This window comes from Delphinus delphis, chromosome 11, assembly GCF_949987515.2.
Source record: "Delphinus delphis chromosome 11, mDelDel1.2, whole genome shotgun sequence".
Taxonomy (NCBI): Eukaryota; Metazoa; Chordata; class Mammalia; order Artiodactyla; family Delphinidae; genus Delphinus; species Delphinus delphis.
This window is the reverse complement of record NC_082693.1, coordinates 82,192,978-82,212,677: the sequence shown is the minus strand read 5'-3', so window position 1 is coordinate 82,212,677 and position 19,700 is coordinate 82,192,978. Positions and strand designations below refer to the sequence as shown.

Here is a 19,700-nt window from a genome sequence, read left to right as displayed (position 1 = left end):
CGCGGCATGTGGGATCCTCCTGGACCGGGGCATGAACCCGTGTCCCCTGCATCGGCAGGTGGACTCCCAACCACTGCGCCACCAGGGAAGCCCAGCCCTAAATCTTTAACAAGACCACAAGGCCTTGCCTGATCTGGCCCCCTCCCCTGTCATTCACCTTCAACAAGCTAAGCTCTTACCCACTTCAAGCCTTATCTTCCTTAGCCTGCAAGGCTAAGCCTTATTCTTCCTCCAAACTTTGCTTATATGCCAATCCCCAGGAAAGCTTTCCCCCACTATCACATTAGGGTGGTCCTCCACCATGTCATATGCTCTTATCGTATGCTCTTCCATACTCTGTCAATTTTAAGAAGCACAGTTTTCCACATTTTAACATATCTGAAATTGGGATGTCTTACAATTGATGCCATCTTATCACTGTCATAGTTTTTTCCCCTTCCTTTGAGGTAGGTAAGTAATGGTGTGTCTTGTAAGTGATGAAATACAACACTACTTTCTTCCTCGTGGCACTCAGGATGTCTGTAATTTAATAACTACTTGTGGGATTTCTGCTTTGCGCATCTCTGCTATAGGACAGACAGGGACTATAAAAATTTTGTTAACCACTCTTCCAGCAATACCAGGTACACAGTGATATACATTAAGTGGTCAATGACTGGACCACTGGCTGGAAATCTTTGCTGCAGGTTATCATGCTGCAGAAGGAAAATGTGTTTCTTCATCCATCTGAAACATGCCACATGTGGGCTATACTCAAAATGCTCTTTATACTGAAAAGTGGCCTTACACTTGGTATGTGAATGGGCTCCTGAGTCTTAGAATAAAGCAACAGTATGACACAAAGTCTTCAGAATTCAGTGTTGACATCTCTCTACCTAAAAACCGAACAGAGAAGGCAGGGCCCAGCCCTTGCCATGGGAATAAGCTCTCTCTACAAACCTGTCTGCACTGGACTCTGACAGGTTCGTTTTGTGCAGAAATCGCCAGCTTGGACACTTTGCGCATGACATCATTGATTTCTGGAACCAACAACTTTCTTGATAAAATGGCCTGAGATACAAAAGGAGAAGACATACTTATTTCATGTTTTACTGCAGATGGCCTGTTGTTTACTAAGCTGACCTGATGTTAAAAGCAGTCACAGGCAGTTTTCAAACATAATGAAAGTACCTCCACAAGAAAAAGAACATAAACTTAAAATGGTTAAAATGGTCAATTTTATGATACATACAAGGAGACGACATGCATTTGTACAGAATTCCCTGGAAGTTTAATAGAGAGCTCATGTTTAAACATTTTAATAAGCAGATATGTCAGCTTATAATTAATCAACCAAATCATAATAATCTTTATAAATTAATTTCAGAACTATGTACAGCTAGTCAGAACACTATGTTCCATGTTATTCTAAATACCTGACATGAGGCTCATTCACTGCACAATCCAACATTCTGGTGACACCGTACCTTCAGAAGACCAAATGCGGTGGCTTGTCTTGTAATATCATAAATGTCCTCCTCAGCATATGCTAGCAGAACTTGAAGCTGCTTTTCAGTTATCTGGTAAGACTTCACTTTCTTCACAAGTATGGTCACACACTGCAAGTTATAACACTGAGGTTAACAGCTAGGACATCCCACAAATCAGCATACGGTGGAATGATAAGGACTCAATACAACAGCAATGTTTTTTCACACAGGATACCAACACTCTGGCCTTAGCAAATTAATCTGGAAGAAATTTTGACCACGACCACAAAAGATGATGAGGAAAAGTAACTTTGATGTTAATCCCGGTCCTGGCTTTTCTAAGTGCAAGTGAAAACACCTCACCTTGAAACAATTTACCACCAGGTGGAAATTCTGGCCCCTGGCAGCCCCGAGTTTTGCATAGTCCTTCAGCAGAAGGAAAAGGTGCTTCATTAGCTGTTCCGCTTTTGTTTCTGTGGAAGGCAGGGGGAACCTCAAGACCCAGATCAGGCATTGTAAAGCGCCTGTGATCACCTGAAAAACAGACAAAGCCAATCAAGTGATGAAGTGACCGAACTCAACAATCCAGCACCTAAGGCTGTGTAGACACTGAGCGACCGGGTTGAAGGAACGAAGCGCTCTGCCAGGCCACTCAGGGAGAACTGTGCTAAAAGTGTAAGGAAATAGGGACGTTGCCTCTTCCCTGTTGTAGAACTTACTGCTTCTCCATAGCAAGTGAAGGTACATCCCAAGCAAGTGAGAAGAGGTGCTCATATTCTTAACCTATTATGGGTAAATGATTAGATGGGCTGACTAATTTTAGCATTTTTTTCCCTGAAAAACACATTATAAATGCCTTTCCAATTTTCTAGAATGGTACTTCAATTTAATCCATTCTTATTAGGCTTGTATTATGTACACAAGGCACTCTACAGAGTGTTAGAAATACGATGATAAAAAGGATGCCTTTCCGCATTTAAGGAGCAGATAGCTGAAATTAAGCACGGGAACTCTGACCCGTAATTTAATATAGTTAAGTGCAGTGCCAAAGGTATGAAAAAATGTGTTGGGACCAAGTGACTACAAAAGAATCCCTGAACCTCCAGGCCAAACCTTCTAGATTACCTAGAGCAGCTGGTTCACCTCTACCTAATACACCCCTACACCCTGGGTGCTGGGATGGCCTTATCGGGCTGGATTAGACAAAGATAAAGCAAAGAGCTCAGGAGTCAAAAAGACCAGGGCTTAAAACCCAGCTCTGCAGCTTATTACCTGTTTGACCACAGAGATGTTAAATACTTAACCTCTTGGCACCTTTCCTGTAAAACAGGCAATCTGAGAAAGTGGGAAAGGTGTGGGCTTCGGAGTCCGACAGACTGAGGCTTACATCCTAGATCTGTGATATGGGGCAAGTCACTTAGCCTAAGGCCTGGATTTCTCATCTATGAAAGAGACACATTAATAATATATGCTTCATGGGTTGTTATGAGGATTCACAGCAGCGAGCAGTAGCAACAAGGATGATGATGATGAGATGATGATTACTGCCATGGGGATAGCACCACTCACCCTCATGAAGTCGTCGTGAGGATCAAACGAAGGGCTTTTACAACTGTTAAGCGCTACCTATTATTATTAAATTGCTGTTAAGGGAGCAATTTAATACAGAGAACAGAGGTGGTTCGTGATGTTGTAAATCTCTTTAAAAACTCAATCATCTTGTGAAGCATGAGCCTAGAAACAAGTTCTAGGTATACGCACAACACAGCTCCCGTGAAGGAACAGGTGCTCACCTTCACATCCATGGAACCCAGGCAGTCTATGAGGAGAGACATAAAAGGATCCAACATTTCCAGAACATGTTCACTTGAAGACTTGATCTTGGAAGTCTTCAGACTAAGATGCAACAGCTAGAAGATTTAAAAAGATACTTCACATCAGTTGCCCCTAAGACCAACTGGGGCAACTGTTGGTGAGTGAGGTAAAGGTGAAATGATTTTAAGAGACCAATGTGAAATGTTAAGATGCTTCTATTTGAAATTATAAAAAGTGTGAAGAAAGGGGAACAACCTGGGAGAGTCTCAGTATGTGAAGAAGGTGGGAGCTCACTGTGCAGCTGAGATTCGAAGTTCATTTACCAAATGGTTATTCCTCAGCATCTGCTTTGATTCCAGGTACTGGCTTGACATGGCAGTAACCAAGATCAGCAGGGTCACTGCCCTCGTGGATCTTAGCCAGGATGACAGACTCTAGGGAACAATTCACTAGAGATGCAGGGTGCTTTGAGAGTTCTGGGGGGACCTGGGCAGAGGGAGGAGTAGATGGTGAGGTTCTGGGGTGGGAAAAGTGTGGTGACTTTAGAGAACTGAAGGGAAGCCACGTGTACAGGATGAGGCTATGCCCTTGTGGCCCAAATGAAGGACAGGGCTCTCTCCTGGGAAAAAAGGGAGCCAATGAAGGATTAAAAAAATATGTACAATAAAACAATCAAATTTGTGTTTTCAAAAAATTTAGAGTAGTTCAGAGTTGCACACTCATGGGCAAAGCAACAGTGAAAGCACTGTAAATATCAGGTCAGAATCATTAATTCTGAGAAAGTTATATCATCAAAGTACCAGCATTTCCAGCGGAAATAAGCAGTACTGGAAATTCAGTAGAGGATTAAAAGGCACAGACTCACTGTGTGCAGCAAGTCTCACTTTAGGTTAATTCTTACCCGAAGTCCAGACTCAATAAATATGTGCATGTTGGTTTTCTTGCTCACAACAGCTTTCTGCCCGCCTCGAACTGGAGTTGGGGGGAGCAGAAGACAACTCTGGGGTGGCAGACGTGGATCTGGTGCAGGGGCTGCTGGATTTCTGTCAATCAAGTGGAATGAAAACTAGTAGAAAGCACACTGTATGCTGCATCCCTGGAAGCTACTATGGCCCCTTCTGGTGAGGTGAGTCCAGTACCAAATAATGTGCTCTTTGCTGTGGGTTTTTTTCCCCCTTAACCACAAGACACCGAAGAGATGATTAGGTTGTTGATCAAAGTTTCTAGAACCCCAGAAACAGAGGTCAGAGGGATGAACACACATTTAAATGAAGATGAACAGCAAGGGGACACTCCCTTCCTTTGATTTCTGAAAACAAATGCCAAGGAGTCTCTTTCAGACTACAGAAGCAAAATTCAAAGGAAGTTTACAAATAAGGTATTTAAAATCTTGGGAGGTCTAAATCTCTGATCAGAACAAGAAGTATATATTTTAAGTCTATCCCAACTTTGATTCAATAAATATCTAAAACAAAAGTGGTATTAAGTAAATGTCAAAATAATTGGTTGCCTTCACAGCTACCGCATTCAGCAGAAACAATCTTGTGTTGACATGTATTACCTGGAAGGACCTCAGCCCAAACACCACAAAGTAGTACCATCTTACAACTCAGATAAACATACCTTTTTTTCCCTACTAAAGCAAATTATTAAATGAACCCACTTAAGAGTAATTGAGTAATGAATGGCTTATTAGAAGTATGAACCTAAAGGATAGTTGTTTTTTTTTTTCAAACTTACTTTTCCTTCTCTGTTAACAGGGGTAGATTTTCGCTGACCAAACCGTAACTAAGCAACAGAATGGATTCTGCCGTCATTTCCTGGTTTACAAGTAATCCTGCTATGATTCGACGTAAGGTTTCATGAACTTTCCGGGCCAGTTTTAAACTCGTGGTATTTTGCAAGATCTAAAGGCAGACATAAATGCACGCTGAGGTAACAAAGAACTGCAGTTTGATTTGTTATAATAGTAGTTTTCTTTTATATATTTACTTTTTAAAATATGCTTTTTGCTAATTAAAAAAGAAGCACATTCTTAATAAAATTTCAAACATAGATATAACATATAAAGTCAAATATACCCATGACCTCAGCCCCAGAGATAACCACTGCCAGCTGTGTATGCCGCCGGATTTCTTGTGCCTCCGTGGCACTCTCTTTGTTGATGAGGTCTGGGCACAGGGCTGGAGATAGGATGTGATGCTTGGAAGATGTCAGCCTTCCAAGTGCATTAAATGGGGTGGTTTATAGGCAAACACATACACATAACACAACATCAACAAAATGCAGTCACTGCTCACAGGAAACCATGCTAAGGAAGTGGTGTGACGGCCAGGCCTCAGGGTTGTACATTAGTTATTGGGCCAAATCAGAGGAACTTAATGGGACCCCAGCACCATCAACCCCAGTACAACCCTCAGCATGTCATAGCTATTCCCCTGCACAGGACATGGATTAGTAACTTTGATTACCTTGGAGGGACTTGATAATTTACATGGAAAATAAGTGTGCTTTGTCAACTCTTTTTCATCCTCAAAACATATCTAACATTCTTAGATCAGGCTCAGATAAGCTAAATGCATTCTAGGAACAATTAGGGAGTTAATCTAGCACCAAACATGTGGAATTAGCACAGAGAACACTATGAAGGTAGGTAAATGACAGTCCCTGCCCAATAGGAAAGGCAGAATGAAAATGGTGGAAAGAATGTGAGATTTGGATCAGAAAGATCTGGAATTAAATCCTGACTTTTCTCCTTAGCCATGTTCCTTTCTATCTTTCTAAGCCTGAATTTTCTCATCTGTAAGACGGAGGTACTGTCAATCTCAGGGGACGGTTGTGCAGATTAGAAGAGATAATGAAGCACAGTGCTAAGAACATGGGTATCTGCTCAGTAAACGCCAATTCTCTTCCTCCTGGCAATCTGGGAGCAGCAGTCTGACTCCAAAGGCTATGTTCTTAGCTGCTGACGGGACCCAGCTCAATAATTCACCTGTAGTTCAATTCTTGTCGCCTTTCCTTTTGCATCTCATGGTTTATATCAGGGACTCTGATTCTTGGATCAGAATCCAAGAATCAGAATCAGCGGAACCAGCATCCACTGAGCTGCCAGCCACATGGTACTGGTGCCCTTAGCACCAAAGCAAATCATGATGCTCAAGGCTCTTTTCAAGAACTCATGATACTGTAAGGTGGGGATCCCCTTTAGTACATTCAAGTCCTTACCTCTTTTAGTGGAAGGATAAGTTTTGTAACCTGATCTTTTCCTACAAACTTGCCCAAGATTTCATAAGACTCATAACTCTTGCTTCTTCGTGCCTCCATGACCTTGGAGAGGATCTGCTTTACTTCCTTTTCTTCAGCAATGGCACCAAACAACTCATGGTTAAAAATCTTTAAAAGAAAAAAAGCCAAATGGCAATTATGTGCACTCAGCAACTTACGCCAACATAAGCAGTCTCTGAAAATGCGTGGTATGTCCAAGTCAAGGATTAAAATTAGACAATAGGAATTTCTATTAGATTTCACTTTTTTCAATGTAGTTTAGGGACCAATTACTAAAAAACAAATACAGAAACACTTCAAGGTTTACACCAATGGAAAACAAAAGAAAAATACCAGGTAGATTTACATATATAATTGTATAATATATAAACAGGCACTTCTTTGATATTATCAAAGAGTAGCTTAATTTCTCTTTAAGAAATGCTCATATTTGTAACTTAATTATCAAAATAACGCATTTAATTAAAAATGCAGTGTCTACATTTTTAATGAATAAACAAACGATTGTGTGCCAAATTTAATGTCTTTCTAATCCTACCCTCTAAATTGTCATATTATCTGATTTTAAATTGTTACTAATTTTTCACTATTCTAAATAAAGCTCTAATGAATATACTTTTGTACAAACTCGAGACCACACCTCTGATTTTACCAGCTTGAGACCTACTAGCAACAGCAGAGTGCCCATCTCACATCACTTAAGTCTCAACTTTTTAAACCTCTGCTAGCCTAAGAGATGAGATAGTACATTATTTTCATATTTATAGGCTATTATTTCTTATTTTGTGAACTGATTTGTGTTCTTTGACCTCTTAAAAAAAAATTTAGAATTCCTTTCTCTAAATCTTACCTCAATCATTATATCCAAACAAGAGTCCAAATTCCCAACTTGCAGCTTGTTGGTGAGGCCTTGCAGCAACATGTAAACAGTGAAAGTTAGCACATGGACCTAAAACGAAATGGATAATAAGAATATGGATGGCTAAGAGCACCACAGTAGAAAAAACAAGATTTAGAAGTACGGCAGGTGCGCACTCAGATTATATATCTGTAATTATTGCAGGGGGAAGCTTTGACAAATGACACATACTTATATCACTGCCTAAAATCCTTTAACCAGATGGTCCCTTTGTAGAAAAGATGCTCAGAAACACATCACCATGCTTAGGTTCTATTATTGTGACTAAATCAGGCCAATGATTTATAAAGAAGACCACAAGTCTTGAACTTTTAAAAACCAACCTGTGAATTACGGAGCCTGCCAACGTTGAATGCAGTCAAACCCGGTACAAAAAGTGTTATGAAGGAAACAAGTTTTTGCCCTTCACAGTGATCACAGCTAACGTTCCTTAGAGCTCACTATGGGCTAGGCACTGTATTAATACCCCACATGTACTGAATCATTTAATCCTCATCCACTCTATCTATGGCACAGATGCCACATTATCAGCATTTTCAGATGAAGAAGCTGAGGCACAAAAAGGTCAATCAAACTTGCCCAAGGTTACATGAATAGGAAATGGTGGTGTCAGGATTTGAAACGAGATGATGCCAGAGTATACAGAGTCCACGAAAGGGTGTATTCTGTATACTGCTTCCGGTGCTGTAAACTATCAAGGTAAACATCAGATAATGATCATACACTAAGAAAATACACCTGGCTGTCAATATACAGATTGGATTTTAAAGGCATAATTTCATATGTACCTACTTATGATCTTTAAATACTTTTACATATATAAAATATTTGCTGAGGAATTTATATAATTTTTAAAAATCCTTTTGGGGGGGTGAAGAATGAAACTCGAAGCGTACAGTTTTGGTTCTGTCTACATGATTAATACTAATACCCAAACTGCTGTTCTCTCATCCTTATTTTACTTACTTTAACGAATAATGAGACAGACTGGAAGAACAGGTGGTTAAAGAAAAATGGGCTACTTGTTTAAATACCTCAGGTGCTCAATTAAATGTGTGAATGAATCCTCAAAGACAGCTGTACTGTATTCATCGTGGTATGCTCAGTGCCCAAGAGCACCTCACACAAAGTAGCCAAGAATTACAGGCTGGTTGAAAGAATAAACATGGAGACTGACAGGGGCTCCGGTTCCAGGTGAGATGGAGAAAGCACACTCTATCCTGTCTCTCCCACTGAGTGCAGCTATAAGCTCCAGACAGGATGCACAGACCTGCAACTGGGGAAGAACACCAGAGTGCAAGTACCACCAAACTCCCAGTGCGTTTACCCCCGTTTTCTATACAGTTATAGACGTGGGGACTGCAGCAGCCACAACTCTGCTGGGAGACCTTCCTTTCCCATTGGGACTGCAGTTCTGAGAGGATGGGCCAACTAGCTGCTTTTCTCCTTCTCTGTCTTGCCACCACTTAGCCTCTGTGTGGGTACAGCTGTGGGAAGTATATGGCAAAGTGGGAGAAATAAAGCCCCAGCTTTCCAGCTGGAGGTGTGAAATAAGTGGAAAAATAATGTGTTAGCAAAGAATCAGAAGATATTAGGGACTAAATGGAAACTTTACAACTGAAAAAAACCAAACAGACCAATAATTGAAATAAGAAAATTTACTAGATGGGTCCAATAGCAGGATGGAGATTAAAGAGGAAGATGTCAGTGAACTTGAAGATGAATCAATAGAAATTATGCTATCTAAACAGAAAGGAAGGAGACTGAAAAAGAAAATAAAAATGGAGCCTCAGGGATGGATGGGACCCCCCAAAAAAGTCGAACAGGAGTCCCAGGAGAGGAGAAAGAGTGCAGTGCAGAAAAAGTATTTGAGGAAATAATGGCTGAAAACTCCCCAATGTGCTTGAGAAGCTCAACAAACCTCAAACAGGGTAAACCCAAAGAAATCCACATTCATAATCTAACTGCTGAAAAATAAAGACAAAGTCTTTAAAGCTGCCAGAGAAAAATAATGCATTACTTAGAGGGGAAGAATAATTTAATTATTCATCAGAAAGGCCAGAGGAAGTCGCATGACAATTTTACAGTGCTGAAAGAAAAGAAATAACTGTCAATGCAAAAGTATATATCCAGTGACAACATCCTTCAGGAATGAAGGTGAAACAAAGACAGTCACAGGGGGAGGAAAACAAGAGCATCCGTTGCCACCACACTTGCTCTATGAGCTTGCCTAGACCAAAGGGAAATGACACCAGGAAGAAATTCAGAAATGAAGGAAGAGCAGTAGAAATGATAAATATCTGGGCATATTTGAGGATTAAAAGCAAAAACTCTAACGCCGCTTGATAAGTTTTCAACATATAAGTTTTCAGCAAAGTAATACATAAACAACTTTTAAACAAAGGAAGGGTGAAGGGATCTATAGGGTAATAAGGTTTTTACATTCTACTTGAAGTGGTAAAATACTGATTCTAAATAGATTATTAAAAATTAAGTATGGATATGGTAACCTGGAGCAACTACTAAAACACTATACAAAGAGAGACAGTGACAATGAATACTGATATTTTTAGTGTGTTACTTATAACCTATAGAATAGGAACCTACCTATGAACAAATTAGGACTTGGAAGGTCAAGCTAACTACCAGAAGTCTTGGCTGGGTACTTGAGAAAAACAAGTTGCAGTGTTCCTCAAACTTTAGATCACTCAGGGATCTTATTAAGATGCAGATTCTGTAGGCCAGGTGCTGCTGATGCCACCTGTCCGGGGCCCACACTTGGAGTAGCAAGACCGCCAGGTAACTATTCAAACAGCTTTGTATTCCACCTGGTGTTCTTATTAATTTTATGACATGTCATACATTTCAACTCAAACAAATGTCTATGTTCTTTATTGTTCACATGTGTGGCTATACGTTCAATATACATTCAGTAAGAATTTTATTAAGAACTCAGAGAATACAAAACTTGATATCAAGTGATTTGAGAGAAAAACACAGGTTATGAAATGCAGGTCTATAAGGATCTTTTAAGAAATTAAATATAAGGGCTTCTTGAAAAACAGATTTTTAAAAATACTGATTAAAAATTTTTAAATATGCTTGCTTGCTCTCTCAGTAGATCAACTTTACAAAAGATAGACCCAAAGTATCATGACTTAGTGTTTAAAGTGCAACTATTTGAACCCCAACCCAATTTGAATATAAAGTACATGATGCAATTTACCTGATAGCCACGCACAAGGGTAGTCTGTAATTCTTTTAAAATATATTGTAGGTAATGCACACCCAGATCCTCTATTATTTTTGCCAGAGTGCTGCGAGCAATGTCTCTGATTTCCTGTGCTCTGTTCTTGAGGAGGGCACACACTTTCAGCAAAATACTAGAACGTGAGAAATTAATTGACTAATTAAAATAACAGAACCAAATAAAAATATAAATATCCTTTAGTTTCTGAATCACTCATAACCCAAATTATGCCCATTAGGATTCTAAATTACAGCAAATTGTGCCAGTACTTCTCTTCCTGACAAAAGAGAAGAACCAATTTTTGAGTTTCACTGAACTTTTCTGATTTGTCACACAACATACCTAGGCAGATTAGCTTCCATAACTTCCTGTGGAAGGGACTGCATTAGTTTAACCATGGCAAAAGCTAAAGGAACTCGAACTACTTCCTCATCATTCACAACCTTTGATTTTATGAGTTTGTGTTCTTCTTCTCTTTTAGTCTGTAAGAAAAATTTAGGTTAAACTAAAACAAAAGTAAATGGATTAGGGACCTACCAACACTACAACTTTGCAGTTGAAAGATAAGCTCTTTTGATATATCTTATATCCATTTCTAAGTTTAATGTCTTAAAAAACAAACTCAATTATGCAATTTGATAACCCTCCAAAAATTATAAAAATAATATGAATAAGAATATTCTTTCCAAAGGAGCAATCAACCAATCAATCAATAAATAAAACCAAGTATTCACTGATGTGGGGTTAAGACTGTTGTGTAATATTTAAAAAGTCACATAAAATTTGTGTTAATTGGGACTTTCCGGTGTTTAAGTGACATCGTTGGTACATAAAAAATATGGTGCCTCAAATAAACTTTATTTACAAATATACAAAATGATGAAGTCGGTATTTTACATCAGGGGTTGGAAAATTTTCTGTAAAGGGTCAGATAGTAAGTAATTTTGACTTTATGGCCGCTATTGAAGCTAGTCAATTTTGCTGTTGTAAGGCAAAAGCAGAATTAGACAATATGTAAATGAATGGGGTGTAACTGTGTTCCAAAAAAACTTTATTTACAAAAACAGGCTGCAAGCTAGATTCAGCCCATGGGCCACAGTTTGCCAGCTCAAGTTTTACACTGAGAAGGAAAGGCTCTAGCTTCATGAGAATGCACTCCTAAAATGTTACCCCTATTAAACAAGAAAAAGATGTACTTTTGTTTTCTTCCTTTTTTAAAAAATTTTTTGGTCACACTGCGTGGCATGCGGGAATCTTAGTTCCCCGACCAGGGATCGAACCCACGCCCCCTGTACTGGAAGCATGGAGTCTTAACCACTGGAATGCCAGGGAAGTACTGAAAAAGATGTATTTTTGAATAGCAGAGAAGTGGCCAAGAAGTAGAAAAGGGAAACATACTCTAATTTTTAATAACCTTTTTTGGAAATGGGAGTCATCTTAATATCTACTTTGGAGATAGAAAAGCATATATCCACCAGTATCAGAATCATAATGAAGAAGAAACATTACTACCTTAGCTGTACGAGATGAACCTGAAGATGATGAGATAAGAGAAGGGAGGTGAACTGTGAAATGTAGAGATAAAAGAAAATCCAAAAGCTGATGTCAATCCACATAGTTAGGAGCCTCAGTCTGACAGGGCCCCACGGACACCCCACAGGGTCACACAGACCTGCTGGGCCCCAAACAGAATGATTACCGTAGATGCCAGACATTTATGGAGCCTGGGTAGGATGTCCCCAGTTATGGTTCCTTGTATATTTTTAATTGTTTTCTCCAATTCTTCCTTATTCCAAGGAAGGAAAGAGATGGACTTTGTGATACACTCGGATTCCTTAGCTGCTGTCCCTTCACAATCATCTGGGTCAGGGTTTTCCAGCTCTTCATTCTTGTCTGACAAAGTCTTACATCCATCTTCCTTCTCATCGTCATCCATATGCTCTAATTCCATGGCTTCACGCTCTGGCAACTCAATCTCTTCTATGGTGTCTATGTTTAGTAAACAACAAAAATCACCTTAAATTAAATAAGGAAACAACACAGTTGTGTTAAGTAGTCTTTTCTACTAACATCTAATAAAAAATATCGCTGACTATAAGGGCAAGATAAGGGCTGAGGAAACAGCAGTAAATGAGAGTGTTACGGTCCTTCATTTTCTTACAGTTAGCCTAATGAGGAATAGAGACAAGTAAACTGATAATTATAAAAAAAAAAGTGTGGAATAGTAAGCAAGTCCAGGGTACGTTGGGATCACATGGAGAGGCTGGGGGGAGGAGGGCTCTTAACCAAAAGAAAGCTTCCAAAGTACTGTGGTTGGAGGTTTCCAAAAGCAAAAACCTACATTCATGAACATGAAAATCCTAATGGCAGCCAACAAGTCTCATGCAGAAACGTACCTTATTATAGGATTCAATTTATTAAAGAAACCTGGGCAGTATCGTAGAGAAAAGTCCAGACTTGGCTCTGCTAACAAGCCATGTGACTACAGTCAATTACCTTAACCCTCATGGGCTTTGGATTCTCACCAGTAAACTGTAGACGGCACCTACTTGCAAGGCTACTGTTAGGATTAAATGTGACAAAGCCTATACTGTGCCTAAAATATATTTCTGACACTTCATTGACTTTCAAAAAAATGATAGCTATTAGTCTTCATTTTTTTTTACTGGCTGTGCAGCTTTGGGAAAGTTACTTTACTCTTGAATCTCAATTTCTCGTATCAAAAAAATGCAGTAACTAACACCTAAGGTTCTTGTAAGGTTCTTATGAGGACAAATGAGATAATGTCTATAAAAGCACATTTCACAGTAGATGCTCACTAACTGTTTCAAACTCCATTCACACCTAAGAAGAAAACAGTGAAGTGAATTAATATTTTAATTTTTTAATGTTTCTGTTTATGTAAAATTTCAAAATGCAGATTCAATTGACTGAAGATAAACTAAGGGGCTTTAGTACATTAATTATTTAAAACACAAATGGTTTCTACAAATTCAAAACAGTTCTTCTCTTCATCAGTGTGGCTCTTGAGTGATTTGATAATGAATCAAAGAATTAGAAGATTTTGAGTAGGGACACTGCAGTAATGCAAACTAAGGGCCAAGATATTTCAATGTCTTTAGCCAAAACAATTAGAATAAATACCTTGGCCTACTTAAGTGTTTATTCCTTATTTTCCTGTGATGGCCAAATCCTTTAGAGTCTGGTGTTCAATAAAAGCAGTAGTAGTAGGTATCTTTACCTCATTCTGGTTTTAAAGCAAAGGCTTTTAATGTTTTACCATTGAGTATGATGTTTCATTAGGCTTTTTTTTTTTTTTTTTGGCCACGCCACACGGCATGCAAGATCTTAGTTCCCCGACCAGGGATGGAACTGGCGCCCCCTGCACTGGAAGCGTGGAGTCTTAACCACTGGACCACCCGGGAAGTCCTATCATTTATTTGGTTGGTTGGTTATCTATCTATCTATCTATCTATCTATCTATCTATCTATCTATCTAGGGCTGCATCAGGTCTTAGTTGTGGCATGCGGGATCTTTAGTTGCGGCGTGCAGGCTTCTCTCTAGTTGTGGTGTGCAGGTTTTTTCCTCTCTCAAGTTGTGGCGTGGACTTCTCTCTAGTGTGGTGCACGGGTTCTTTCTCTCTCTAGTTGTGACGTGGGCTCCAGAGCGCGTGGGCTCTGCAGTTTGTGGCACACGGGCTCTCTTGTTGAGGCACACAAGCTCAGTAGGTGTGACATGTGGGCTTAGTTGCCCCGTGGCATGTGAGATCCTGGTTCCCCAACCAGGGATCAAACCTGCGCAACCTGCATTGGAAGGTGGATTCTTTACCACCGGACCACCAGGGAAGTCCCCCATCATTAGGTTTTTAAAACACATCTTTTAACAGGTTAAGGAAATTTCTATCTATTCCTTGTTTGATAATTGCTTTTATTATGAATGGATATTGAATTTAATCAAATGTTCCCCCTGTGTCTATATAGATGATCACATTTTTTTGTTTGCTAATGTGTTAAGTTCCATTAACCAATCACCAACTTCTTGAGTTAGTGGGGGCTTCCTCTTTTTCAGTCACCTGAAATAGCTGATATAAGGTTGAAATGATCTATTCCTTGAGTGTTTGTAAAACTTGCCTATAAAACAGTCTGGACCTGGCATTTTCATCAGAAGAAAATTTTTAACTACAGATTCAATTTCTTTAATCATTAGAGATCCATTCAGATTTTCTATTTCTTCTAAAGTCAGTTTTTGTATTTTATTTTTCTAAGAATTTGAACATTTCACCCAAGTTTCAAATTTATAAGTGCAAAGATCACTATGTTGTTTTAACTTTTTCATTTAATTGTGATCTTTTAAAATTCCTAGTATTTATTATGCCTTCTATTGTCATTGGTCAATCTTGTCAGAGGTTTGCCAATTTATGATCTTTTCAAAGACTGATTTTTATTTCTGATGATCCTTTCTGTTGTATCTACTTTATATTTCATTAACTGTTGCTCTAAGTTTTAATTCTTAGACTTTCTTTGCATTCACTGCTTAACATTCTTTCTACGCATTAAGGTGATATAATTGAATTTCTGTGTGAATAATCTACAGGTCAGATTTTTTTCACCCATACAATTTAGTCTGGACTTCTCTACTGTTAAATAAGTTTTTTACAAAAATACTCAAACCATTCATTTTAACTTCCTCCTGACTCATTCACTGGTCACTGCTACAAGAGCAGAAAAAGGGAGTAAATTGAATTTTGCTATCTTTAATTCATGATCATGAAGTACCCAAGGATAGGAAGGAAATCTAGTTTAAGAAAGTTTAAAAAACTTACTCTCTTCCCTCTGAAGTTTTCTCATTTGTTCTTCCAGAGTTTTGTGGTCAAAGTGGAATGCTTCTAACACTATCACTAGCAAACTGTTAAAAAAATTTTCACAGAAATGTTCATTTGATTAATAATATCACTTGACTATTAAAAAGAGAGGAAAGTTAAAGACTTATAAACATTAAATTATTTTTACCAGTCTTAGGTATTTTTTCAGTTTAACAAGTCTTAGTATCAGCTCATTGATGCAAGGTAAAAAGTAAACTGAGATTGTACAAAGGTTGTTTCAGAAAATAATCCAAAATTTACATTTTAATGACAAAACAAAAATAAGCAGTTTGACCATACCTGACACCCAACTTTTGATTGATCTGTCCCGCCTGTAAGACATGAATGAAATGTTTCAAGTAATATATATATGCCGACCAAGAGAGATGTTTGCAAATAGCTCCAATAACCTCTGTGGCAGCAATGGTTATATTTTCATGCTGTAAAACAAATCAAGAGCATCAGTAAGCATTTGCAAATAAAGTACACAGCTAACTTGGTGCATTAAAAAGCTTAGACAGTAGGTGATCAGCAATTACAGAAAGGAAAGAATGCCCAAATTATACTCCATTGTTTTCCCCGAGCTCTAGGAAAAGATGCTGTCAATGAAAGGAATGACATCTTCCTCCCATTAAAGGATATTAACACATTTTGTTTTCTATTCCACTCAGACCTCCCTGATTGGTTCAAGCCTACAGACTGAATGAAGTAAATTCAATGTGTAAAAGTTGGCAAATGTCAGAATCAACTACAGATTGCACCGCTGAGCATTCGTAAGTACGATGCAACGGAGAGAGCTCTTTCAGACCACTATGGAGAACAGGAGCTGGATGTACCCTCGCACCTTAAACCAGAAAAGTAGACAAAAATATATGAGACAGTTTTCAGACTTTGGGCATCAAATAGTGCAGGACAGTGACTCCTGAGAGAAAGGAAACAAATGAAATGAGCCGTATAGTTACCCCAATTCATTGTGTGGGGATAACTGTCAGGTCACAGCACATGAGAAGAAACCCAAAAAGGGCCCCATGTCTCCCTGAGTTAAGGGGGCAGAGTTGAGGCTGTGGAGCTAGAGTCCTCAGGGCAGAGAACCAGACAGAAGAGAGCTACACAGAGAAAAGCTGCCCAGAGAAAGAGCTCCTTAAGATTCAGCTGAGAACTGATCAGTACACACGAGTAAGGAGGAGACAGGGAAAGAACCACCAAAAAGGAAAAGATGAAACACTCATCTAAGACCACACAGGGATGAGAATAGATCATGTTCCTATCAGCCAGAGTAAAAAGACCTCATGATACATGAAGCATTAGGTATTCAGGTACTCAGAAAGTTAGTGCCTCAGTGGTAGGTTCAAGTAAGCACCAGACTAAAGGCTGCTTGTGCCTAACAGAGCTTAAAAGCGAGCCTCAAAAGGACCAGACAGGACTTCCCTCGTGGCACAGTGGTTAAGAATCTGCCTGCCAATGCAGGGGACATGGGTTCGAGTCCTGGTCTGGGAAGATCCCACATGCCGTGGAGCAACTAAGCCCGTGCACCACAACTACTGAGCCTGCGCTCTAAGAGAGCCTGTGAGCCACAACTACTAAGCCCACGTGCCACAACTACTGAAGCCCACTTGCCTAGAGCCCATGCTCCGCAACAGGAGAAGCCACCGTAATCATAAGCCAGCGCACCGCAACGAAGAGTAGCCCCTGCTCACCACAACTACAGAAAGCCCGCGTGCAGCAACAAAGACCCAACACAGCCAAAAATAAATAAATAAATAAATATAAAAAAGAAAAAGGACCAGACTACTCACAAGTAGCCCAACTGCATCTGAAAAAAATTCTCAGGAACACTTAAATACAAAAACGTCCAGCACCCAGCAAAGTCACATTCACAATGTCTGGCATCTGAAAGATAGCTACAAGGCATACAAAGAAGCAGAAAATAACTCTAATGAGAAGAAAAATCAACCTATCGAAATGGAAACAGAAATGACACAGATGATACAGACTTAATAGTAGACACAGATATTAAAACAACTGACATAATTATTGATATATTCCATTCGATCAAGAAGGAAAAGGAAAGCATGGGCATGTTAAGGAGAGACATGTAAGAAAAAGGCCCAAATTGAACTTTTAGAGATGGAAAAGCCAATTCTGAGGAAAGATACATTGGATGGGATTAAAAGTAGATTAGACAGAGCAGAAGAAAAGATCAGTGAAGTTGAAGACTTGGTAATAGAAAAATGAAACAAAATGAAACCCAGAAGGGAAAAAAGAAAGACTATTTAAAAAAAAAAAAAAGAGTGTCAGTGAGTTATGGGACAACTTGGAATGGAATACAATGGAATCTCCAAAGTCAAGAACGGGAAACAAAAATATCTTTGAAGAAGTAATGGCCCAAAATTTCAAAGTTTGACAAACACTATAAATCTATAGATCCAAGAAGCTCAACAAACCCCAAGCACAAGACACTAAGGCACATCATAATTTAATGGCTTAAAGTCAGTGATAAAGAGAAAATTTTAAAGCCAGCCAGGAAAAGAAAAAGATATATTCCACTCAGAGGAACAAAGAATGACTTCCTTTAGAGACAATATAAACCAGAAATCAGTAGAGTAGTATCTTTAAAGTACTGGGAAAAACCTCAAAACCTGTGAAATTAGAATTCCATACCTAGAAACATTATCTTTCAAAAACAAAGATGAGAAAGGACAAACAAAAGCTGAAGGAATCCATTACCAGTAGACCTGCACTACAAAAAATTTAAAGAAAGTCTTCCTGTCAAAAGTAAAATGAGGGCTTCCCTGGTGGCGCAGTGGTTAAGAGTCCGCCTGCCGATGCAGGGGACACGGGTTCGTGCCCCGGTCTGGGAAGATCCCACATGCCGCGGAGCGGCTGGGCCCATGAGCCATGGCCGCTGAGCCTGCGCGTCCAGAGCCTGTGCTCCGCAACGGGAGAGGCCACAACAGTGAGAGGCCCGCGTACCGCAAAAAAAAAAAAAAAAAAAAGTAAAATGATACAGGATGAGTATTTGCATCTACACAAAGGAATGAAGAGCACTGGAAATTGCTGATCTAATATGGAAGCAAATACAAAAGATCTTTTCTTTAGTTTTAAGGATCTCTTTAAAAGATAATTGATGGTTTGAAGCCAAAACAACAATAGTGTATTGTGTGGTTTAAAACTAACATACAGGTAAAACTTATGAAAAAAAAATAGTACAAAGATAGCTAATAAGCCAATGGAGAGAAAATAAAATCATTAAAGGATATCCAATTAATCCAATAGAAGAAGAAAAGGAGGAAAGGGAAAAAAAAAAACAGAACAAATGCAGAATAAATAACAAGATCATAAATTTAAACCCAACCATATTAATAATCATATAAAATGCAAATGGTCTAAAACCAATTAAAAGGCAGAAACTGTCAGATTGGATTTAAAAAAGCAAGATTCAGCTATATGCTACCTACCAGAAACCAACTTTAAAAGTAAAATAACAAATAGGTTAAAAATAAAAGACTGTAGAAAGGTATACCATAACAATACCAATTAAAGCTAAATATAATTTATTTTTTTTGTCTACACCTCTTTCCTATTTTACTGCCATCTAACTCTGAGCTGCTTACTGGCTCTTCAAACTGGAATTTAGGGATGCATTCTTTTATCCACTTTAGAAATTCTTAAAAATTTTTTGAATATCCGGAAATAACAGAGGAAACCTATCCTTGAACAAGATCATATAATCAACAGTATAAATTCAAGTCACAAATCCTGATATTATCTCAGTTAGACTTAAATATTTATCAAGTCTTTACCATGTGCCAGGCACTGTTCTTACGCACTATGAGGTATAAAAGTGAAGACGTTCTGAGTTCAAATACCAGTTCTGACTCTATATTTTTGAGAAAGTTCTATAACCTCACATATTCTCAGTTTACTCCCCTATAAAACAATAACAGTCCCTACCTCATAGGGTTGAGTTGTTGTGAGGATGAAATCAGATTACATATTAAAGTACTTAGTATTGTGTCTGTACCTGGTATAGAGCTAAAGAAAAGGCAGCTGTTGTTTTATTTCATTTCTTATGAGCCATTTGGGTAAACAATGAGAAT

At 38.8% G+C, this 19,700-nt stretch overlaps 1 protein-coding gene across 2 annotated transcripts in view; it reads right to left on the bottom strand.

The window, feature by feature from the left end:
* Window positions 1–19,700, bottom strand: part of UTP20 (UTP20 small subunit processome component) — a 91,883-nt gene that overhangs the window by 11,437 nt on the left and 60,746 nt on the right. For both annotated transcript variants that reach the window (XM_060025460.1, XM_060025461.1), the window contains 13 exons: window positions 15,901–16,040; window positions 15,562–15,644; window positions 12,438–12,727; window positions 11,081–11,220; window positions 10,715–10,871; window positions 7,420–7,518; window positions 6,510–6,677; window positions 5,025–5,191; window positions 4,186–4,327; window positions 3,263–3,379; window positions 1,833–2,003; window positions 1,467–1,598; window positions 940–1,050 (listed from right to left, as the gene is read on the bottom strand). In XM_060025460.1, the coding sequence (XP_059881443.1) occupies window positions 940–1,050; window positions 1,467–1,598; window positions 1,833–2,003; window positions 3,263–3,379; window positions 4,186–4,327; window positions 5,025–5,191; window positions 6,510–6,677; window positions 7,420–7,518; window positions 10,715–10,871; window positions 11,081–11,220; window positions 12,438–12,727; window positions 15,562–15,644; window positions 15,901–16,040 (1,917 nt within the window). The remainder of the gene's footprint in view (window positions 1–939; window positions 1,051–1,466; window positions 1,599–1,832; window positions 2,004–3,262; window positions 3,380–4,185; window positions 4,328–5,024; window positions 5,192–6,509; window positions 6,678–7,419; window positions 7,519–10,714; window positions 10,872–11,080; window positions 11,221–12,437; window positions 12,728–15,561; window positions 15,645–15,900; window positions 16,041–19,700) is intronic.